Source organism: Gigantopelta aegis, chromosome 1 (assembly GCF_016097555.1).
Source record: "Gigantopelta aegis isolate Gae_Host chromosome 1, Gae_host_genome, whole genome shotgun sequence".
NCBI classification, from domain to species: domain Eukaryota; kingdom Metazoa; phylum Mollusca; class Gastropoda; order Neomphalida; family Peltospiridae; genus Gigantopelta; species Gigantopelta aegis.
Window position 1 is genome coordinate 17,249,161 of NC_054699.1, and position 25,757 is coordinate 17,274,917.

Sequence of the window (25,757 nt, forward strand, 5' to 3'; positions counted from 1 at the left end):
TAGAGTTTTATGTAATTGTTGAACAGCCCCATATCCATGAAGCACCTGTTCTTATTTTGATAATTCACAAGTTTATTAGTACACAAATGATAAAAAGCCACCAATTGATCACAAAGCTGCCCACATTTATGTTCCACAGTACACAAATGCAAAAGAAAGACATCCGCGTAAAGCTTTCATTAAAACACCCCATAAATGAAATAAACTTGAGTATTTTCTAGAAAGATTCTGTTTATATCCGAGTGAGATGGGGGCAACACAGACTTTCGAGTCAAAAACTCAATCTCCAACAATCAAATGTTTGCCAAATACTGTGACACGAGTCCAAAAATAATGAAATATTTTCTGAAATCTGATGCCATTTTTTTTAGTTGATTCTTTACTAATAACCAGAATACAGGTATTTGAAATTTCAAATTGCCTGAAAATGTATAGTAAGTCAATATGGTATTGCCCACATGCATATAAACAAGTGAATTACAGAGAATCATAACGCTAAACTAACAGACTTATAGAATATTAAACGAGCTTCCATTTAGTATCATGTTTATGTCCCGAGTGAAATAATTTTGAGTTGTCACAATCTTTAGTGAGTGGCAATGAAAATTATTTCCCAAGGGACATAAACATGATATGAAATAGTAGCAAGTCTAATATCCTATTTATTACCCATAATCAATCTTAATTTATATCACTCAACTCGTTTGGTTGACATTTCTCTAAAGGTGTAGTGTGCCAATCAATGACGGCACTTGGAACGTATCACTTTGATATGTACCAAGATATTTTTAGCCATTCATTTCAACTTATTTTCATGCTTATATCCAGTTAAAATTCAAGCACAGTCCTGGGCACACACCTCAGTTATCTGGGCTGTCTATCCAGGACAGTGGGTTAGTTGTTACTTGGTTAGTGAGAGAGAACAGAGTGTAGTGGCTTTACACCTACCCATTTGAGTCGTTGAAACTTGCTCTGGGTGGGAGCCGGTACCAGGCTGTGAACCGTGTACCTAGCAGCCTTATGTTCAATGGCTTACCCATGACGCCACTGAGGCCGGTTATGAGTAATAAAGTATATTATAAAGATAGAAGAAATTGGTGCATTAGAATGTATAATAAATCTTATATCGTGATTAGAAAAGCATGAAAAATATGCTGACAACAAAATGGACATAAATAATAATAAATAATAAATAATTTGTATGTGTGTGCCATTCATTCAAGGTTCAATAAAATATAAACACAAAACAATACTGTCGTAAATTAATGTTAATAAAGCAAATGGTTTTAAAAACAAATCATTCTAAAATTTAACACAGCCTAACACTATTTTCCAATAGCATATCCTGGATTGGACAAAACTGGCCAATTGCAGTGAAGCTGACAAAATCCAGCCAAGGGAATGTACTATGCACGAATACTACTTGCGATAGCGAGATGCTACTTTTGTTTTTTCATTTTCGCATCAGTTGTTTTTGTTTTGTTTTTTGTTTTTGTTTTGTTTTTTGTTTTTTCCAGACGGAATGGAAAAGCGCATTTATGCATTTCGGTGCAGCTCTCACATCCCTGCAATTGCCTGTGTGAAGTTGATATAAATCACACAATAACCCAAACTCTTGTATACAAGTTTAAGGTTATCTATTACCTATGAGAATACATCCAGTTACACAAGATAAGTTAGATGTATTATCATCTCTTCTCATATCATTTATACAACTACAAATCTGATTGATGCATTTTCAATGGGTTTCAGTATACATACATTTGTCATGTTAATTGTCAATTTTAATCTATTAAATTGGGTGTAAAAACTATTCTTTTACTGATGAAATACATACATCTGTCATACATACTTTGTCAATTTTAAATCTATAAATGAATAAAAACTATTCTTTTTAGTGATGAAATACTTAGGTCTGTCATGTAAAATGCCAATTTTAATCTATAACTGAATAAAAACTTTTAGTGATGAAATACATAGATCTGTCAACGTAAACTGGGGATAAAAACAATTATTTTAGTGGTGAAATACATCTGTTATGTAAATTGTCATTTTTAATCTTTTAATCTGTGAAAAAAAAACCCCAATTATTTAAGTGGTGAAATACATCTGTCATGTAAATTTTCGATTTTAATCTATTAAAGTGTGATTAAAAACAATTATTTAAGTGGTGAAATACATCTGCTGTTATGTATGTGCATCATGATTATATCACAGATGTTTATTAAACAATCTTATCACAATTGTTAATCTATTTGTTAAAGGTGTGTAATCCCCTAAAAACATTGCAGGGCACCTACAATGAAACATAGTTTCTTGCTTAAAGCATTCATTTCCGTATATCCAGCATGTTTTTGATTTGTCCTAATGTCTGCAAAGCTTAAGACAGTGTTTTGCTCAGACCGTTTGGCACATGTCAGAATTTACATGATATTGTATTTCTACAAGTAACTTTTAAAAATAACGCCTCACTGAAAAATTAGGATATTTGACAAATCAGAACACTTAAATTGATCACAAACATAACAGGGCTTTTAGATTATGGTAGTACCACTCCCATGGCTAGTGATATTCAACGTTGGGCTAGTAAATAACTACTATTACCATGTCCGACAGCTAGTGGAAACAAAATTGTCAAATGTTGCAGTTAAGTCTATTTTTTGTAAATAGGAATATTCTGCCCCCACCACCACTCAATGTTAGTGTTCTAAAGCTCTATCGCCCTCTTTAGGTGACATATCTGATTATTACTATTATTTAGTAAAATTGAATTAATTTAAAGTTAAGTAGGGCTAGTTAATTTTTAATCATGGCTAGTACATTTTTAAATTCACTGATGCCATGGCTAGTGGATTTTAAAAAAATTCTAAAATCCCTTCATAAACATTTAGTCATCTTTAGAAAAAGACTTTAAAAATCTGATTAGCAGAGTGCAGGGTAAGTCTAAAGTTGATTACATACATCTACACAAAAATAGATTTTACATAACTTGTTAAAGATTGTTTTGCATAACACACTGATTTATTAATCATTAGCATAAACAGGACAGCACATGCCACAGCCTTTGATGTACCAGTCACTGATTGGGACAGGCAAAAAGGCTGATCAGAGAATGGGTCCACTGAAGGGTTTTGATCCTTTGACCCAAGCAACTTGAGTGAGCGCTCTACCGATTACTTCAAGCAAGAAATTAAGTTTTAGGCTCAAGTACCATACATTGTAGGGGATCAAACACCTTTAACCTATTGAACATGATACATGCTTTACTACTGGCCAGTTCAAACTAAGAAACTGACTGCTATTGGCTAACATAAACTGAAATATCGTTGGTTATCATAAAGCAATCAGTAAGCCAACATTTGTGGTTTATGGTATTAACTGTTTAACAGCACACAATGTATTAAGTAATAAGCAAGGCAAAAAAGCGCAAAATAATTGTGTAAATCACAATGATCACATCTCCATCTCTAGTCTTCTCCAAAAGCAGTGTTCTAGCCATTAATACACACACTGTCCTCACTCCATTCTTGACTTAAATTCACCTATGCCCCTTGTTCTTTTTATTAAAGCAATTTCAACTCAGAATAATAGTGACTCGAGTTACATAAAATCGTCATGTGTCTATTTTTGTTTTAAATTCACCTATGCAACGTTTTCTTCTTCCTCTTTTTATTATAGCAATTTCAATTCAGAATAATAGTGATTCGAGCTAATTGTCATCTGTCTATTTTTGTTTTAAATTCACATATGCTCCTTTTTCTTCTTTTTATTAAAACAATTTCAACTCAGAATAATAGTGATTCGAGTTACATAAAATTGTCATCTTGTCTATTTTTTATTTTAAATTCACCTATGTTCCTTTTTCTTCTTTTTATTAAAACAATTTCAATTCAGAATAATAGTGATTCGAGTTACATAAAATTGTCATCTTGTCTATTTTTTATTTTAAATTCACCTATGTTCCTTTTTCTTCTTTTTATTAAAACAATTTCAATTCAGAATAATAGTGATTCGAGTTACATAAAATCGTCATCTTGTCTATTTTTGTTTTCAATTTAAGTATGCTGCTTTTCCTTCTTTTTTTAAAAAGCAATTTCAATTCAGAATAACAGTGATTCGAGCTGCCTGCTAAATTGGGAATAGTATTCTAATTTAATCTTTGATTTTTGTATACAGTTCCTAACTTGTACTTGAATACAAAAGTAGTTATATTCAATTTAAGCTGTATTCAATTAAGTAATTTAGAACTTTAAAAAAAGAAAAAAAGAAGATATTTAAATAATCAACTGTTTATACAAGACATTTTACATAATAATCTCCTGTCTGTAAAGGACATACTCTATGGCACCTATCTGTATACAGACGTCATTTTTCATAACAATTACCTGTCTATAAAGGACACATTATATAGCAACCAGCTGTAAAAAGAGGTAATTTTTTATAACAATCATCTGCAGACCTTGAAATTCACAGCAGCAATCAGCAATGCTGTAGCAAAAAGCTGACGTAAAATGTATCTGCAACAGCATTTTTTATCATTATCGGTTATTTACTTTATTATTATTGGTACAAAATTGCTGTCGCAGGATAATATGAATTTCGAGGCCTGCATCGGTCTATTGAGATAAATTTCATGTCTGACTTCTATATCCTACAATCACTACAAGTATATCAATCACAGAACTCATGATTAAACATAATTGTTGGACACTTGTTGCTGGATTGCACAATAAAGCAAATAACGTGTTACTGCCCAACACTCATTACATTCGCCAATATGACAATCACAGGATAAAGTGGACATTGTAAGACAGTAACCAATTATTATCTCTATATAAAAGCCCCCCTGCTCATAATGCCTGTTCTGTAGGTCCTTTCAGAGGCCTTTGTAACTACAGACAGGTCTGAAAATATATTAAGAAAATTGTTTAAATTAATTAACGTTTTCTCCTTTAATATAATAAGATATTTAGCTTTTGGTGAGAGAGTACCTTTAACATGCCCATGTACCACTAGGGTTTCAGGTATATTGCTTTTGGTACTAGATTTAGATATATTGAGCTATTTTGATAAGCAACGGAAGAATAACCCTGGTATCATCAAGTCTTTGTGATTAGAAAGAATCAAGCCTCTCATCTGCTAGAACACTACCTCCACACGTTACCATGGACACCAGACATCTAGTCCATCTGCTCGTATTTGGCCTTGTTGATGCTCTTTGCTAGGCAACCAGCAAGGATTGCTCCCAAAACCTGAATAATAAACAGGAAATATTTACAGTATGATTAGACATGGGCTAGGATGCAACATGACTCACTTAAGATTTTAGCCATTTCAAAGGCTGTTGAGATGTTTGGACCGGTCTATTGAAACAAAAGGAAAATACCAAATGGTTTGAGGTCAGGTTAAGTTAAAATGAAAAATCCCATATTATTTCAAGGGTTAAAAACTTCAAATTGAGACAAATTGACCGATTTTATTCAGTGGATGGTGGTTAAAGAACACAATTATTCACCCCTCCCACACACAACACACAAATTTCATAATTTTTGGAAATGGATAGTCCAAAGAACTTTTTTTTTTTTTTTTTTTAAAGATTAAACTTTTTAGAAACATTAATACAAAGTTCAATGTTAAAGTTTGTTTTGTTTAACAACACCACTAGAGCACATCGGCTATTGGATGTCAAACATTTGGTAATTCTGACATATAGTCTTACCTGTTATATTTCTCCATTAGTAGCAAGAGATCTTTTATATGCACCATCCCATAGACAGGCCAGCACATACCACGGCCTTAATACAAGAAAAGACTACAGTTTACTTACCTGGAGCTGTAAAACATTTTTTCTTCCTGTTTACTGTTTATCATGAAATAACTTCCCATTAATACCAAAGATATTTTGCAACAGGTATAAAATATGAATGAAGCTTATGGATTCTACTTACCTGAAAGAATGAAATGCCCAGTGCCACACCTCCAATTGGACCAATGTTGCCATTAATGAAATCCACAACCAGCCTGTGGCATCCCTGCCATAAAACAAACAGATACAGTTAAGAAGCAGATATGAGATGGTGGTAGTGCTACTTTGCATTTACCGTAAATCCTTGAATACAAGGCTAGTCTTGTATTTTTTTTTGCGTTGCTCTAAGACCAGGCCTCTTTTCAAGGCAGGTCTTTATACAAAGCAGGGTTTTTTTGTTTTTTTTCATGCAAATTTATAGAAGGCAGGGCCCAATTTCACAAAACATTGTAGGCCAAGGTTTAAAAAATAAACATAAATCTACGACTAAACCACAATTCTTACTACTATTATTGTTCAACAAATATAGTTAGAAATACACATATTTCATTTTCTTTTGTCCTTAAAATATTCCAGCTTTTATAATGATGTAATTTTCAGTGTGAAATAGACGCCAAACACGTGTAAACACTTGACCGGATTAACTGCTAGTAGCAGACGTAAACTTAGGATGTTTAGTGAAATGGGCCTCAGGCTTCTAATCAAGGCAGGCCTCTATTTATTTCGCGACACTCTGTGATCCGGCCTCTAATCGAGGCAGGCTTCTAATCAAGGCAGGCCTCTATTTATTTCGCGACACTCTGTGATCCGGCCTCTAATCGAGGCAGGCTTCTATTTATTTCGCGACACTCTGAGATCCGGCCTCTAATCAAGGCAGGCCTCTATTTATTTCGCGACACTCTGAGATCCGGCCTCTAATCAAGGCAAGCCTCTATTTATTTTGCGACACTCTGTGATCCGGCCTCTAATCGAGGCAGGCCTCTATTTATTTCGCGACACTCTGAGATCCGGCCTCTAATCAAGGCAGGCCTCTATTTATTTCGCTACACTCGAGATCCGGCCTCTAATCGAGGCAGGCTTCTAATCAAGGCAGGCCTCTATTTATTTCGCGACACTGTGATCCGGCCTCTAATCGAGGCAGGCCTCTATTTATTCCGCGGCGCTCTGAGACCCGGCCTCTAATCAAGGCAGGCCTCTATTTATTTCGTGACACTCTGTGATCCGGCCTCTAATCGAGGCAGGCCTCTATTTATTCCGCGACGCTCTGAGACCCGGCCTCTAATTAAGGCAGGCTTCTATTCAAGGCAGGCCTCTATATAAGGATTTACGGTATCTTGCCTACCATAAACCTTTAACATGACATTGTACATAAACATTAAAAAAAACACCCAAAAAACCCCCATGCAAACATAAAAGTTTCATTGATCCAGGACTTTTAGTAAATGTGAGAAAAGGACTTAAATGCGAAACCTTAACATTGCATTTAAATGTAAAAGTTAACACTGTACTGCTGTAAAAGTAAAACCTGTGTCTTGTCTTTCAACTGTGTCAAGACATAATAAAAATGTACAGAGGTGCAGGGCTCAGCCTGTGCATTGCCAAATTAGCCGACTGCTAAATTCTATACAAAATGGCTACAACATTTAGTCTTTGGCTAATAACATTTCCCTTAAATTAACCACATTTTAATATTTTAATATTTTAAAACAAAACCCTCTACAGGAGCGTCAAAAGCAATTAAATAGAGAATAGCTAGTTAATGATGTCGGATGTCTGCTTTATTCTGTGAACATAAGAATAGGAAATTCCGTGAGGCTTTGAGGAGCAGAATTTCTCATTCGGCCTGAACAGGATAAAGCATATATCCGACGTCAGTAACTAGTTATTATTTTTATTCTGTAGATCATAAAAATTAAGAGGAAAAGCTATTATTTCTGTTATTTCTGCCACATTGTACGATGACCTAGAGGTCAAATGAGCGATTTTGTAATGTAGGCTATGCATGTGACGTCACATGAGTGTCGTCAAAGTCATATCCTGCTAGTAACAGGATATGACTTTGCTTTATCCTTCATCATATTCTGTCCATAGAAACGGTGGTTGCAGGATAAAAGTTGGTACAGCCATGAAAGCAATGTATATGATGAGATCGATACTATGCAAGTGCCATAGGAAGAGACAACAATGTTCCTGGCCCAAAAAGTGGTACGCCATGCCTAACCGCTTCTGATGCCCCTGCTCTACATATTTGAAAATTGGCTAAACAAAAATTAATTCCAGTGTAAGTCTTGGAGGTGCAGTTCCACATTCCTTTCCATCTCATTCTCAAAAAAAACAAAAAAAACTGTTAACCTCTTCCACCCCTCCACTAGACTACTTTCTAGACCAGCCCCTGTTGACAGTACACTCACCTGTACATTGATGTCAGTCTCACCCGCTTTGGCTTTAGTCGGGAGGTGCGAGTGCTGGCATTTCTTTTTGTCGACACGGCAACAGGAGGCGGGGACAGCATTTGTTTGGTTGCCCTCCCATGGTGCTTTGAACCAGTCAGTGTAGCTTTCAATTCCACAGCAGTGAAGCTGGAACAAATACCACAACACAGTCAAGAGTCTGACTTTTAAAGTCACAGATCCTAGTTCTTAAACATTACAGCATATGTTTCATTATTAGAACTGGGTCTTTTTATAACTGAAAACATACATTACTTAGAATGCATTTTTAAGATTATCCATGCCCACATATCCGAAGTGTTTCTGGTCATCCTGGTGTTTCTAATACCATGAAATACCTTTTGTAGAAAACGTCAGGTGTTTTCTCTTTTATGAATACTTGAGTACTTCACCTATCCTGAAATACGTTTTAAAAAAGTAAAGTTTGTTTTATTTAACGACGCCACTAGAGCACATTGATTTTTTATCTTATCATCGACAATTAGACGTCAAACATATGGTCATTCTAACACTGTTTTTTTTTTTTAGAGGAAACCCGCTGTCGCCACAAAGGCTACTCTTTTATGATAAGCAGCAAGGGATCTTTTATTTGCACTTCCCACAGGCAGGATAGCACAAACCATGGCCTTTGTTGAACCAGTTATGGATCACTGGTCGGTGCAAGTGGTTTACACCTAGCCGTTGAGCCTTGCGGAGCACTCACTCAGGGTTTGGAGTCGGTATCTGGATTAAAAAACCCATGCCTCGACTGGGATCCGAACCCAGTACCTACCAGTCTGTAGTCCGATGGCTTAACCACTGCGCCACTGAGGGCCGGTTGAAATATGTTTTAACACACACATATGTACTCTCAGATGTAACGGTTAGGGAGACAAACTCTAGTCTATTTTAAAGAGTGTTTCCTCGTTTCATTCAATGTCAGAGACTCTTGTTTCCCTCTATTGTAACTTTATTCAAATGTGTTACAGACTATAGGTTAAGCAAACTTAGTGTCAATTTTTATGGCCTAAAACTAAGGTCTGTACTTGGGACCAATTTCACTAAACATCGTAAGCCTAGTTTTGCAGGTAAACGTAAATCTACAACTAAACCACAATTCTTATTACTGTTAGAGTACAACAAATATAGTCAGAAGTACACATATTTCATTGCATTTCGTCCTTAAAATGCTCTTGTGTACCCTGAATCCCCAACACATCTCTATCCTTTTAGAAGCTCAGCTCATCTGCTTCCAACTTACCATTTTTAGAATCTTGTGACCCTCCTCTTACAAAGATCTGGGATCTGCCTGTGGTGTGTTTCCGTTAACTGTCATCGTTTTATTCTATTTTAATGCTGACTATATGTCATAAAGATCCCTATACTTTGACTCTTTTAAAAATAAAAACAAGATTCCAGTTCTTATATACATGTATATCACTGAGCCAAAATATATAAACATTGTACTCTTATGACCACTGAGGGTAAAAAAAAATGCTCCTCAAATATTTTGCCAATTTTCCTTATTTGCACCCTTTTTTCCATGTGGTCATTTATTTTCGTGAAACAAAAAAACCCCCCAAAAAACACAACTCAATATAATAATCTGTTTTACCCTCTATCCTGGACAGACAGCCTAGATAGCGGAGGTGTGTGCCCAAGACAGCGTGCTTGAACCTTAATTGGATATATAAACACGAAAATAAGTTGAAATGAAATGAATAATCTGTAGTTACCTTCTCCTGGAGTTCATCGAATGCTTTGGTTATCTCCCCTTCATCTTTCATGCCATATTTGTCAATTCCACTGTTTAAGCCTTCTCTGAAACCCTTCTCAAGCTGTAGGAAAGGAATATTTGTTAAATGGTATCCTAGAATTAAAAAAAATTTGATTTTGCTCATTCCAATCCCCACACCCTCCCCAAGTCCATCGAAGGAAACCAACCCTACAATCCATGACATCTGAGGTGGGGGGTTTTTTAAATATTTTTTTTTGGTCATTCGTAAGCCTAACTGAATCAACTGAATCGTTGGACAACACACTGGCGTAGGAAGTAAGAGAAAACCTGCTGTCGCCACTTCGTGGGTTACTCTTTTTGATTAGCAGCAAGGGATCTTTTATATGCACCATCCCACAGACAGGGTAGTACAGACCACAGCCTTTGATATGCCAGTTGTGGTGCACTGGCTAGAATGAAAAATAGCCTCATAGGCCCATTGACGGGGATCGATCCCAGACCAACCGTGCATCGAGCAAGTGCTTTACAACTGGGCTACGTCCCAACCTGCCAATGGCTAAAAGAAACCGTGAAAACTGTGATTGGTGGTGTCATTAAATTCAAGCCCTGCCTCGTTTCTGTGCATATACATAAATATTAAGTGTGGTGTGACACCTTGTTTTGTGTGTATATACATGTATGGAGAATATTAAGTGTGGTGTGACACCTTAATTTATGTGTATATACAGTATGGAGAATATTAAGTGTGGCGTGACACCTTGTTTTTATGTGTATATACACGTATAGAGAATATTAAGTGTGGTGTGACACCTTGTTTTATGTGTATATACACGTATAGAGAATATTAAGTGTGGTATGACATCTTGTTTTATGTGTATATACATGTATAGAGAATATTAAGTGTGGTGTGACACCTTCTTTATGTGTATATGTACATGCAAGCATGGCCAATAATTCAGAATCAAAAATGTTATTGGTAGTACATCTTTCGCGGAAATGAATTTTACTTGTAGAAAGAAAGAAATGTTTTATTTGACGACGCACTCAACACATTTTATTTACGGTTATATGGCGTCAGACATATGGTTTAGGACCACACAGATTTTGAGAGGAAACCCGCTGTCGCCACTACATGGGCTACTCTTTCCGATTAGCAGCAAGGGATCTTTTATTTGCGCTTCCTACAGGCAGGATAACACAAACCATGGCCTTTGTTGAACCAGTTATGGATCACTGGTCGGAGCAAGTTGTTTACACCTACCCACTGAGCCTTGGAGTCGGTATCTGGATTAAAAATCCCATGCCTCAACTGGGATCCGAACCCAGTACCTACCAGCATGTAGACCGATGGCCTAACAACGATGCCACCAAGGCCGGTTTTACTTGTAAAATGCAGGAAATTACATTTCAGGATAACTAGTTTTCACAATGTAATGGGGGAGCTTACCCCCGAACTCCCTAGAAACTTTACTCTGCACCCTCAATCTCTGTCAGCCCTACCAATGTCTACTTCTTCTGGTAAGGACAATATTAAGTGTGGTGTGATACCTTGTTTTTGTAGACCAGCAGAGCAATCCCAGCACTCAGTTCAACGATAAACACCAGAGCCAGAAATCCACAGTACTGCAAACATAAATCAATAATAAATACTAATAATAAACAAGCATTCAGAGATTACTGCTACAGCAATACATGTCCACTGTTACTGTTACTTTATTTATATGCCTATATCCAAAAATAGGTCCAGGCACGTCCAGTCTCTGTCCACTATTGGGCCCAATCAATTTTCATATGTCTTAATTTCAATGGCCATAACTCAGTGAAAAATAAGTAAATTGTCATGAAAGTCAAACTTGATCTGTAACAGTACATGACGCAGTGATATTTGCGAATGTAAAACCAGCATGAACATCCACAAATGGTCAAATACAACATAGTTACTTACCCCCATTCTAATTCAATAAATGTATTTTCTTTTTAAAAATTATTTAAATAACCATCTTTCAGAATGAAGGCAGTGTTAACAAAAACCTGGTCACTACTATCGTATTTCAAGTCATCCGCCTTGTAAAATAATTATAGCGTAATAAGATTTTAAAATATGTTTATACATGCAACTGCTGCTCCTAATATAATTTTTGTATTTTATTGTCTCATTAACCATCCATTATTACCAATTTCACTTATTCTGAATACTCATCACAAATAGTGCTTGATTCTGAAGATTTCATCACAACAACTGGTGCTTGATAATGAAGATTCATAATTTGGCATAGTTACCATTACTTACTTCCGCATTCCTGTCAGCGTTACACACATGACGTCACACAAATGTTTATAAACAGCATTTACATAATAACACAGGGCTTCTAGAATTTTTATAAAATTCACTAGCCAAGGGGTCAGTGATTTAAAAACTTTACTAGCCACGATTAAAAATTCACTAGCCCTACTTTACTTTAAGTTAATACAATTTTACTAAATAATAGTAATAATCAGATATGTCACCTAAAGGGGAAGATACAGTATAAAAACACAAACATTGGGGGGTTGGGGTGGGGGGCAGGATATTTATATTTACAAAATCGACTTCACTGTAACATTTGACTTCTTTTTTTCTCCAATAGCCATCGGGCTTGGCAATAGTAGTTATTTACTAGCCCGACGTTGAATATCACTAGCCATGGGAGTGGGGCTACTATAATCTAGAAGCCCTGTCTGGCATGGCAATAGTAGTTATTTACTAGCCCAACGTTGAATATCACTAGCCATGGGAGTGGGGCTACTATAATCTAGAAGCCCTGTCTGGCATGGCAATAGTAGTTATTTACTAGCCCAACATTGAATATCACTAGCCATGGGAGTGGGGCTACTATAATCTAGAAGCCCTGTCTGGCATGGCAATAGTAGTTATTTACTAGCCCAACGTTGAATATCACTAGCCATGGGAGTGGGGCTACTATAATCTAGAAGCCCTGTCTGGCATGGCAATAGTAGTTATTTGCTAGCCCAACATTGAATATCACTAGCCATGGGAGTGGGGCTACTATAATCTAGAAGCCCTGTCTGGCATGGCAATAGTAGTTATTTACTAGCCCAACGTTGAATATCACTAGCCATGGGAGTGGGGCTACTATAATCTAGAAGCCCTGTCTGGCATGGCAATAGTAGTTATTTGCTAGCCCAACATTGAATATCACTAGCCATGGGAGTGGGGCTACTATAATCTAGAAGCCCTGTCTGGCATGGCAATAGTAGTTATTTACTAGCCCAACGTTGAATATCACTAGCCATGGGAATGGGGCTACTATAATCTAGAAACCCTGCAATAACATTTAGAGGAACACACATTTTGCTTCAGAAAAGTATTCTAAGTCGGTATCTTAAAAATAAGTACTTCCAACTAAACAGCGAGAAGTAGTATATGAATATCTAAATAGGTTCTTTGGGAATCGCCTAATTTCTGACAGATTCATGCTCATTTTACTGCCATAAATGGATTTGATTAGCCAATCAAATTTTGATGCCAGAAACCTTGGTGGTATAGGAGCTTGTTAAAAAGTACTCTCTCTCTCTCTCTGTCTCTCTCTCTGTCTGTCTCTCTCTCTCTCTCTCTCTCTGTCTGTCTGTCTGTCTGTGTGTGTGTGTGTCTCTCTCTCTCTCTCTCTCTCTCTCTCTCTCTCTCTCTCAAATTTTCTCAAATTTTGATATGCAGAGTGAATTAGAAGAAATAATGAAAACTAATAGACACATGCAAGGTGGTAAACATATCCATTCAGTGAACAAAAAGTCTTTGTAAGGGGGTGGTGGTTAAAGGCAACACACCACCATTTGGCGTGTAGTTACTTGCTGTAGCAGCTTAATATAGTCCGGATTATGAAATAGTTCCTCTTAAAGTTAAACAATACTACAAAATTCTGACATGCTTTTTGAAATCGTTCTTTGATGATTACACATAGGTTGACCTCTGTAGTACTTATTTAATTAACCCATTGGTTTGAAGTTACTTTTTATATGTAGTACCAACTGATAACAATTGTGTAAGTGGTATGGTGCCACTTGTATAACTGCAACACAAGGCGGTGATCAGGCATCAGAGCTGTTAACTGGAACATTTGTGGTCGACCTATATAGATTTTTCATATGGTACTTATCAGCTGAGAGCACTCTCTAAAATTATTAGTCACATGACCCTCACGACAGTGTTGTAGTTTTCACAGAATATATTCATGGGCTAGCTCTGCCACTCGTCCAATTCGCCAACTGCAAATTTTAGGAACAATTGGCGAATTGTATTTTGATTTGGCAAACAAATTTCATGTAATAATTTGTATTTTGTTGAAAAATAACTGATTTAGCATTTTTTAAAGATAATTTGGCAAAATGTTTCGCTCATCCAGAGCTAGCCCTGTATTCCGACATAGAAATTGTATTGAACTGCATGGAGTAATTAACGGTGGTGTGTACACTTTGCCATGGAAGTAGGTCATCAAGGTCATCAAGGTCTCTCCCCCTTTAGGTCAATGAATGATGCAATGCATCACAGTTAAGTCATCAGTTCTAACAGACATGCATGTACTTACCAAAAACATTTATTCCTAACACCCTCCCCCTGGTTCCACCCCAAGCTTACCAGGTAGACGGAAAACAAGTTTCCTTTCGCCGTGCAGCAACATCCCCTCACACCCTCCCCCTGGTTCCACCCCAAGCTTACCAGGTAGAGGTAAAACAAGTTTTCTTTGACCGAGCAGCAACATCTCCTAACACCCTCCCCCTGGTTCCACCCCAAGCTTACCAGGTAGAGTAAAAACGGGTTTCCTTTGACTGTGCAGCAACATCCCCCGACACCCTCCCCCTGGTTCCACCCCAAGCTTACCAGGTAGAGTAAAAACGAGTTTCCTTTGACCGTGCAGCAACATCCCCCGACACCCTCCCTCTGGTTCCACCCCAAGCTTACCAGGTAGAGTAAAAACGAGTTTCCTTTGACCGTGCAGCAACATCCCCTGACACCCTCCCCCTGGCTCCACCCCAAACTTACCAGGTAGAGGAAAAACGAGTTTTCTTTGACCGTGCAGCAACATCCCCTGACACCCTCCCCCTGGTTCCACCCCAAACTTACCAGGTAGAGGAAAAACGAGTTTCCTTTAACCGTGCAGCAACATCCCATAACACCCTCCCCCTGGTTCCACCCCAAACTTACCAGGTAGAGGAAAAATGAGTTTCCTTTGACCGTGCAGCAACATCCGAGAGAGCCGATGACGACGATGACGGCTCCGACACCGATGAGAACATACGGTGCCTCCGGCTGGTAGATGGATGACAACTCCAAGTATTTGTACAGGTCGACCTTCGTCCAAATCCCAATAGACAGGATCACTATTCCTGTCACCTGCAAAAACAAGCAACAATAGGATCACAATTCCTGTCACCTGCAAACACAAGAACATTTGACAGGATTACAATCCCAGTCACCTGCAAACACAAGCAAAAATAAACAGGATAACAACCCCTGTCACCTCCAAACACAAGCAACAATAGACAGGATTACAATCCCTGTCATCTGCAAAAACAAGAAATCTGAGAGTACTGCTATAAGAAAGAAAATGTTTTATTTATCGACGCACTCAACACATTTTATTTACGGTTATATTGCATCGGACATACAGTTAAGGACCACACAGATATTGAAAGAGGATCTTTTATAAACACCATCCCACAGACATGACAACACATACCACAGCCTTTGATATACCAGTCGTGGTGCACTGGCTGAAGCGAGAAATAGCCCAATGGGCCCACCGACAGGGATTTATCCCAGACCGACCACGCATAGAGCGAACGCTTTACCACTAGGCTACGTCCTGACCCAGTACTGCTATAAAGCAAAACATTTACAGTTTGTTTTGTTTAATGACACCACTAAAACAAACTGATTTATTAATCATCGGCTTTTGGATGTGCCCGGGGTGAGACGCAGCCCAGTGGTAGAGCTCTCACTTGATGCACGGTCGGTCTAGGATCGATCCCCGTCGGTGGGCCCATTGGGCTATTTCTCGTTCCAGCCAGTGCACCACGACTGGTATATCAAAGTCCGTTGTATGTACTACCCTGTCTGTGGGATGGTGCATATAAAAGATCCCTTGCTGCTAACTGAAAAGAGTAGCCCATGAAGTGGCGACAGCAGGTTTCCTCGCTCAATATATGTGTGGTCCGTAACCATATGTTCGACGCCATACAACCGTAAATAAAATGTATTGAGTGCGTCATTAAATAAAACATTTCTTTCTTTGGATGTGCCTAAAATAAGCAAGCCCAAATTAAGTACAAACATGCTAACCTCAAAACATTTCACCTCAAAATCAATAGAATATTAAACTGTAATTAGATTAAAATAACTTAAAATGCATTTCTGAATATGTACAGTGTGCAACTCTTTAACAGCTATTATTAATATATCTACTAGCCGACAGCTTGATAATATAGCTACAAACTCAGGATGGTCTCTTTATTATAAACTCAGGAGGGTTTATTAATGCGCAGTCATAAGGTACTTTGTTTGAATGTTTGAAGCAAATATATTAAGTACCATGTCAGGCCTGTAGCTAGGGGGGATCAGGAGGATTGGACGATCCCCCCACGCAGGATTGAGAGTTCCGTTCAAATGAAAAACAAAATCGGATTTTTCATACAAAAGTCCTTGTCCCCAAATGACTGGGATAACGTAACAAGAACGTCTGTCTGAGGTTCCATTTGCTGAAAGTTCCATCTTCCTCAGTGGGCCCGTTTGATTATTTCCCGTCCCAGCCAATGATCCATCAAAGGACATCATGTATGCTATCCTGTTTGTGGGATGTGAGAAGTATGCCGTGTATCATTTATTATAAGTACATTGGTACGACTGAAAACAAATGGTTTCTTGTCGTAGCTCTGTGACCAGGCCATTTTACGGGCATACCACAACTTAATGCAACTTCTTAGCGTATATTTTGCAAGGTGCCAACAAAGGTTTGTGTATTATTCTTGATTGTAACCGGCGTCATCTCATTGTTTGGCAAGGGGTTCTATACATATATATATATCGGGGAAAACCCCTCCCCCATCCTGAAGTTATATACACTATTCATAAGTTAGACCAAACATCAAATTAGGATCTTATCAGGCTGCATGGGTCTACCACTCTGGAAAAGTTGCTGCACTTTATGTTATGTATAATCATGTACGTTATAAAAACGTGTGATACTTGCATACCATATCAATATATAGGACTTCTCCCTATACTTGTAAATGTGTATCAAAGTGCTGATGGTATCACTAACGATCTCGACCAATGTTCTCAGGTACAAAATACAAAATAGTAACCAAACACTATTGTATACAGATATATGTTTACTTCAAACTGATCTTCATGTAAAGAAGAAGTCATCTTTTAAATTCTTCAAAACAAACAACGCAAACAGCATGTCAACTTTTACTTCCGTGTTTATATCATACATGTCAGGGTTGCTATTTTTGTTCACCCAAAAATTTGCCAATCTTCAATTTCTTTTGCCAATCTATAGATATATATTTGCCAGTAACATGTTCACATTTCAGTCAAAAGATTTTTTGTTTAATCTTGTGCTTTATGATAATATAGTATATGCTAAAATGTACTTATTATTCAGTTTACATCTTGTAATCTAATAATGAAATGCTGCTGATGTCTAGGGCTGGCTATAGCCCAGTGGTAAAGTGCTCATATGATGTGCAGTCAGTCAAGGGTCGATTCCCATCGATGGGCTCATTGAAGTCAGTGCACCACGAGTGGTATATATCACAAAAGAGGCAATTTTACTTATTGTATGCATCAGATAATGAATTGTATGTTTCTCTGTAATTTGAAAGAAGCAAGTGAATTTTGATCCAATATATATGTTCCCCAAAAGATTCACTGGACTAAGATATACATTTACACTATACATATATTTTTGCACCAAAAGTGTGAAATGTAAGTACCGGTACATAATGTTTACATATTTAATAGCCTAACAACTTATATCATTCAGTAGCTTTCAAGATATGCGTGCAAAATGCTGGAATAAATGAGGTCCAGAACAGGACCCAATGCCCTTTTGTTTTTATTACAATTTTTAAAAATATGATAAAGACTTCAAAATAATTTGAAAATGATAAAAGGAGTTTATAAATGTCCAATTACATAACGTAAGACCTGACTCTTTATTTTTTGTAACCCTGCCCCCATTATGTTTTGTAATGATGACAAGATTTGCCCCTCTAAAGTTATTTAACAATGGTCTCCTAACCACTTCCTTCTTTTCCTGTCACTGGCATTAATTTTACCAACATTATAAATTTATAAACATTAGATTTTCTGTTCTTATTTTGGTCACATCTTGATCTTTTCTGCTTTATATAAAGATAAAACTCTAGTCCCACCAGAGACTGTGCTACCCCTCCAGATATTGTTCCAATGCCACAGGCCTATAGGCATGTATCTTTAATCTCTTTGGTAATAAATAGATATTTTATTGTATATATAATAGAAAAATAATATTTTTAAGAAACAAAATGAACAGACTGGCTGTTTTATTTATGAAGAATTTGTTGTTGTTTTTTAAAGTGTGTAACTCTTGATCATACCCTACCCCATGACCTCATTTTGTAACTACCCTCCTAACTTACCTGTAATAATACACGAGCATAGGAAGGTGCCAAAAAGTGTGTGTGTGGGGGGGGGGGGGGGGGGGGGGGGGGCACTTTTAGTTTTATATTTACACACTTTTACACTATTATAAAGGAAATATAAAGCAAAATATCTGAAAAGTGCACCCACTTCGTGGAAATGAACTCAACCACGTGACCCAGATTTACAACATTAACTGGTATGACAAAACATGACTAATAAAAAGTAAAACTTGTTGTTGCTAGTAATCAAACATTTAATATAAAAAATGCAACATGTCTTAAACAATATTTCAATTGGCGAAAGAATTTAATGATTGGCAAAATTTTTGGCGAACCCAAGGCTAGCCCTGAAGAGGTCTATTGAAAATTGATTAGCAACTACTGTTTAATGTTTAAAAATTATGTAGCGATCTCCAAGACTTGCTTAGCAAATCACGATATGATACTGAACAAAATGTTCCCTGAAGCAAATGTTGCTAATCAAAATATTTAAAACACAATGTTCCCAGAATACATGTCCCCTACAGGGCCTAGAAAACAATGCAACCAATTTTTTTTTCATTTTGTGCCTAAAACATTTCATACTATCTATATAAATTACCAATTGTTTTTTTTCTTTCTAGCACTAATTTAATTAGTAATTATATAATTATAATATTACACATATAAACAAACACATGGGCATAGGAAGGTGCCAAAAGGGGGGGGGGGGGGGAGCCCACACACACACATTATTATAAATAAATGTATAAATATATAAAACTTTAAAAGCCATTGCTGCTGCTACAAAGTGGGGTGCACATGATAGCACACACACACACACACACACACACACCATTGGCTAATTTTTACAAAAAATGGCTAATAAAATTTGCAAGTGGCTAAAATTTTGGCTAAAACCATTTTCTGTCTTCTGATGTGAACAAATGATTACATAATCTATCCGACACCTCAAACATAATAATAACACCAAATATTCAATTAGTGTAATAGCGATCTCGCGACCGGTAACAAGAAACGGTGTCATGCAGAATTCAGCGTAGGCCTTATAATGTTTGTTTATTTTAATAATCATGGTTATTAATTTTAACGATATGCATTCAAGATGTATGACAGCAATGTCTGGAAGATCCGTAACTTGATATTTTTACTTTGTAAAATCTTTTAACTAAAGTAATAAAAACAGACCGACAATGTGTGTCGATTTGAATACACATGCTAGTTCAGGGCCAAAAGACATGTAGGTTATCTCAAGGTCTGCGTTTAGCCAGACCAAGCGAAAACAAAACGTTCGCTAGACTGGTTTGTGCGCTTCACGTTAAACCAAATGGACACGACGAACACCAATCAAATAGGTTGCGAACGTTAGGAAGAACGTTCGTTGGCTGAACTGAGGACAGCTCTCGGTGCAAAAATACGTCACGCTTCAGTCAGCTGACACTCGCGTGTCAAGAGACATCGTTGTGGACATTAAACAATACGATTATGCAAAAGTAAATCTTGATGTAAATTTGTAGAAAAACAATAGTTGTTCGCATCAATGAATACCTAACTGCAGTTTTTGTTTATTCCTTTGTCTGTTAATTTCGTACCCATGGTCAAGAGCACGCAAGCAGATCGCGATCGCGGGAAATGAACATGCAGTATTTATACAAATTGTAGTTAAATGTACACTGAATAAAATTAATTTACAATAATCATATTTGTTAGATAATTTTAGATATAAGACTGTGAGGTGACATTTAATAAGTTAGCTGGATTTTAAAAAGACCGTAAATTTTAATTTTATTAAAGTTTTTTTTTGGGGGGGGGGGGGAGGGTTGGGTTTTTTTTTTAAATAAATGGAGTATACTGTGAAGTCGGCATTCTTAGCCGAGGTATTTTGCAAGCAGAAATCACAATAAGCATTTAACTCGATGCTGAAATCAACAGCAACATCATGGCACAAATTATGAAATTGTTTGAGGTGGGGGAATTGATGGGTCACTTAAAAAAAAAAGAAAAAAAAAAAGAAATTAATTCAAATTAACATAAAGATTGCTATTTAAAGAAATAATGTGCTCAATAATAATAAAAAAAAGCTCTCAAATTTTTATTTGGGAAAAAAGGAAGAAAGAAAAAACAACACCCTCCATAAACATCCACCCACCCCCATATTTCTGATGTTTGTTAATTTAATGTCATAGGCCTTAGAAGTGGGGGTGGGTGTATGGGGTACTGGCTTCAAACTCAGAAGATATTGCATAACCCCATCCCCACCCCACTTCCGCTGAAAAATTGAAGTAATATATTAACTACCCTTACCCCCCATTGAGGTTTTGTTATTCCTATTTATTCCAGTTTGTACACAATTAGCTGAAAAAGATACATTTTCATATTCATATATAAATACTCTATACAGTACTGCGTAAAACAAATTTGGCTAAAGCATTTTCAATATGGCTAATACAAATTCCATTTGGCTAATATTTTGGCTACAGGTATTTTTTATCCAGGGTGAGCCCTGTCAATATACATTCACCAATTATTTTTTTTAATCTGTTTACTTAAGGAGAACTAAATTTGGTTTAGGCCTAACAGTATGTATATGGCAAAGTATAGTTTATATCTTCTCAAAAGCTGCATGTTAACAATTACTCTCCTTGAACCTTCCTACATGTCACATTCAACATTGTAAACAATGTGTTGAATGTCAATTCTTTCACATTTTAAAGTTTAATTGTACTTTTTATACCGTAAACCTAAAATAAATCAACTGCAACAGATCTGCAACATATGTTTTATTTCACTAACAAGTGAGCTGTTTGTATTGTTAATGTTTGTACTGTATCGTTATCAATATCTCGATTCTCGGTAGTCATTAAATTAACATAAATAATGATTTTCCCACAACAGATGGAGAGGTGTCTGTTGCAACAAAATAATTAAGATTTATCGTCAGTCTTACCCAGAATATGAAATTAAAGACCATTAACAGCGTTTTCATGCATGTTACAACTGGTCCTGTGTGCAGCGTTGACTGGTATTGTCCTTTAGTCATTTTAAAAGGTTTTTTTTTACAGACGAAATTGCGTTTCCACACAAGAATTAGAGAAACCGGAAGTCAGGTGATTGGAGCTTTTATCTGTCATGCGCATTAACGGAGGAAGAAGCAGACAAAGCAAGAGTAAGATACAAACTATTAATGTATTTAATTATGTTTGACGACATATGTTGTTGTTTGGTTATACTTTTATATTATGCACATTACTAAAGCAACAAAGTTATCGGTTGCGAAAGTTCAAAAGACTGTCATTGTTGTACAATGTGAATTTTAGTTAGACAAATGTTTTACAATATTTAACTGTGCACACAGTACACAACTCAACTAAAGTTAGGGAACGCTTATTTATAGACTGTCCCATCCTCCTACATTTTTTTTTTTTTTTTTTAATTTATTATTATTTAATTTTTTTGGTAAATATTTCAGTTTGGTTTGACATAAGAAGAAAAGTAAAAGTGTTTTGGAAATTAAAAAAAGAAAGAAATATTTTGTGTATGCAGTTTAGAAAACAATTGGCTCAGAAATAAATAACCTGTAGGCCTAGTAAATTCCATATTATGAAAAAAGGTGTTCCCTGCGGGAAGGACTACAAGCATATTTAACTATTTTAATGCACAATTAAATTCGATTTATTGCCCAATACCAAAGAATCTAGTTTTAGCAAACAGATAAATGATATAATATCTAATTGTATAGCACATTCAAACATTTCAGTCGTTTTGTGGTAAGTATTTTCCCCATCAACACATGATTTTGTTTTAATTGTAAGGTCAAAGACAACTATATTATGTTAACAAACTTGTACATGTACTTTATTGCAAATTTGAGGCGGGATGTAGCCAGTGGTAAAGTGTTTGCTTGATGCACGGTCAGTCTGGGATCAATTCCCGTTGGTGGGCGTATTGGGCTGTGGTATGTGCTACCCTGTTTGTGGGATGGTACATATAAAAGATCCCTTGCTGCTAATTCAAAAAAGTATATGATGAAGTGGCAACAGCCGGTTTCCTCTCAGTATCTGTGTGGTCCTTAACCGTATGTCTGATTCATATAACCATCAATAAAATGTGTTGAGTGCGTCGTTAAATAAAAAATGTCCTTCCTTCTTAGGGGCGAGACGTAGCCCAGTGGTAAATCGTCCACTTGATGCGCTGTCAGTCTGGAATTGATCCCCATCGGTGGGCCCATTGGGCTATTTCTCTCTTCTGCCAGTGCACCACAACTGGTATATCAAAGGCTGTGGTATGGGTTATCCTGTCTGTGGGATGGTGCATATAAAAGGTCCCTTGCTGCCAATCGAAAAGAGTAGCCCATGAAGTGGCGACAGCCGGTTTTCTCTCTCAATATCTGTGTGGTCCTTAACCATATGTCCGATGACATGTAACTGTCAATTATATGTGTTGAGTGCATTGTTAAATACAAAATTTCCTTCCTTCCTATTGCAAATAAAAAAAAAAAAAAAAAAAAAAAAAAATATATATATATATATATACTGAGTGATAAAGAAATGCAAGTAAATATACAAACCCTGTATGAAATAATCTACATCAGGCATGATACAGCATGGGGGTGCTGGGGTGGCTCTACCCCCTCCCCCATAATTCTGAATCACAATTATTATTGGTTGTAAATCTTAAGGCAGATATGAATTTTACTTGTAGAATGCAGGAAATTGCATTTCAGCACATCTAGTTTTAATTTTTTTTATGGGAGAACATATCCCCAAAGTCCCTAAAAACTTTGTGCCCTCGATCTCAGTCAGGGCGGGACGTAGCCCAGTGGGAAAATGCTCACTTGATGCGTGGTTGGTCTAGGATCGATCCCCATTGGTGGCCCACTGGGCTATTTCTCGCTCTAGCCAGTGCACCACGACTGGTATATTAAAGGCTGTGGTGTGTGTGCTATTCTGTCTGTGGGATGGTGCATATAAAAGATCCCTTGCTACTAATGGAAAAATAAAGTGGGTTTCATCTCTATGACTGTGTCAAAATGACAATATGTTTTACATCCAGTCCTTGGCTTTTGAAAAAACATGGTGAGTGAAAAATCGCACACCTCAAAATGCTTAGGAGAGTGAAAAATCGCACTCATCAAAATGCTACGGTGAGTGAAAACCAAACATTATTAATTTATGAAGTAATTGGTACATGTAAATGTAGAGACTTATGTTGGGAAAAATTAACCAAGAAACCAATAATGTTTTTTCTAATTTTATGTTGTTTGGTTCATTGGTGTAGTCTGTATTCTATTCCCTTTCAGGAATGGAGTTATTAAAAAAATTCAGGAGCAGTGCTAAAAATATAATTATAGCATGCACTGATGCAGACAATTTGATTTTTTAAATTACAATATGTACTATTCAAATAATTTGATGCACACAATTATGCATACCTTTTCAGTGTTAGATGGTTTGATGAACATGCAGCTAAACGTGTAGGAATAAACGTGTCTTGAATTTCATTATTATGTGCAATGAACATGATTAGGATAGTTGGGATTGGAAAAACCCACTGGTTCTGAGGTTGTTCAATTCGAAATAAGACCCAAGCATCTCAGGTGCATACTACCGACTGAATTGGATCCCTCATATTATTATTATTACTTTGTTTAAATAACTTGTTAAACGTAGGCCTACAATTAGTTAAATTGACAGTGTTTGTTGGGGCATTGACATTCACGTGGCATTTATATTTCAACAATTACGCATCCAATCTCTATTCCTCAACATTTTATAACACCACTACCAGCTGTGACATCTGTGTAAATAAAAAAAAGGTACAAACTCCAATAAAACCCCATAATTTTAGACACCATCATAAATGCGAAACCAGTTGTCGGGTAGACAAGCAGAGTGAGTTCAAAGAATAAAAACAATCTGATTCCGATAGCTCCAATTGGTCAATATGTCACAGACTACTGCGCATCAAATCATGTTCCAGTCACATGTCATGTCATGTCATAGGGTTTTACATGCACATTCAGAACAAGCTGTTGTAGCACACGCCTTGCGTGGGCACAAGAGCCGGCCTTGGCCGGCTCCTCAGTCCATGACAGGAAAGGTGGGGGGAGGGGAGAGGAGGGACCGCCTGCACTGGCAGGTGCAAGGGAGCACCAGCAGCCCGATCAAATCAGTAGCAGGCGGGTGGGGGTGGGGGTGGTGCTATGGAATTTGAATGGAGCAGTTAAATGCCAAAGAGAAAAGGGTGCGCAATTTTGATTGAGGGAATTTGGCGCAATTTTGAAAGGTCGGTCGAAAGGTAAATGGCCGAGCTAATATTAGTGAATCGAGAGTAGATAGTTAATGTTAGACCTCTACGATGCTGTGATGTCTCCCTAGGTTGCCCATAGGGCCCTTATAAAGGGCCTGACCATTTCTGGTTGAGGCATCACCAAGTACCAAGTTATTACCAGCACCAAGTATTGGGGGTTTGGGTGGGGGAGGCCGATATTCTTTTGTTCAGCTTCCCCCGGGTGCATTGCAATTGTGTACTTAGAACCGGTATTCTTTTGTCCAGTTCCTTATTAGAGTACGTGCTGGGCCATTAAATGGGGGCGGGTGCATTGCTATCATTAGTCAATGCACCCTGTGTACTGATGCAGTGAGCGTGTAGTCTGTGTGTGAATCCTAGTTTTGTGTTAAGGTTGTACCTATTGTCTTAAGTCCCTATTCTAGTGAGTTCAACAGTCATTCATGACCACCCATCCCCCTCCGTCCTTGTATAGCATTGAATACAATGACGGAGGGGAGTTAAACTAGCCTATCTAATTTGAAGGGTTAAACCCTTATAGTGTAGGTATTGGTTTAAAAAGCCTAGTGCTTGGCATACTTAACTTTATTACCAATGCAATAAAACAAAACTAACGGTGGCAAGTAGCAATTGTATACATATATGCACCAATCTAGGTACTTAGTTTGAAGAATTTTGATTCCCGCCCCCTAAATATAGGATTTTAGTAGGCTTACTTGGTTTGTTTTCAGGCTATCTGGATAGTTGGGTATCGGTTTTCCTGCATGTCTTTGCTTCTGGAACCCTAGTTGACTTACCTTAGTTAGCTAGG

General features: G+C 37.1%; 1 protein-coding gene across 1 annotated transcript; it reads right to left on the bottom strand.

Annotated features, from left to right (window-relative positions):
- Positions 1 to 964: 964 nt before the first annotated feature.
- LOC121371382 (tetraspanin-7-like) lies at positions 965 to 21,743 on the bottom strand. Its single transcript, XM_041497233.1, has 7 exons — positions 21,606 to 21,743; positions 15,174 to 15,362; positions 11,522 to 11,596; positions 9,972 to 10,073; positions 8,218 to 8,385; positions 5,949 to 6,032; positions 965 to 5,252 (listed from the first exon to the last, which is right to left on the bottom strand). The coding sequence occupies exons 1-7, from the start codon at positions 21,696 to 21,698 to the stop codon at positions 5,181 to 5,183; spliced, it is 783 nt and encodes a 260-aa protein (XP_041353167.1). The 5' UTR covers positions 21,699 to 21,743; the 3' UTR covers positions 965 to 5,180.
- Positions 21,744 to 25,757: the final 4,014 nt, after the last annotated feature.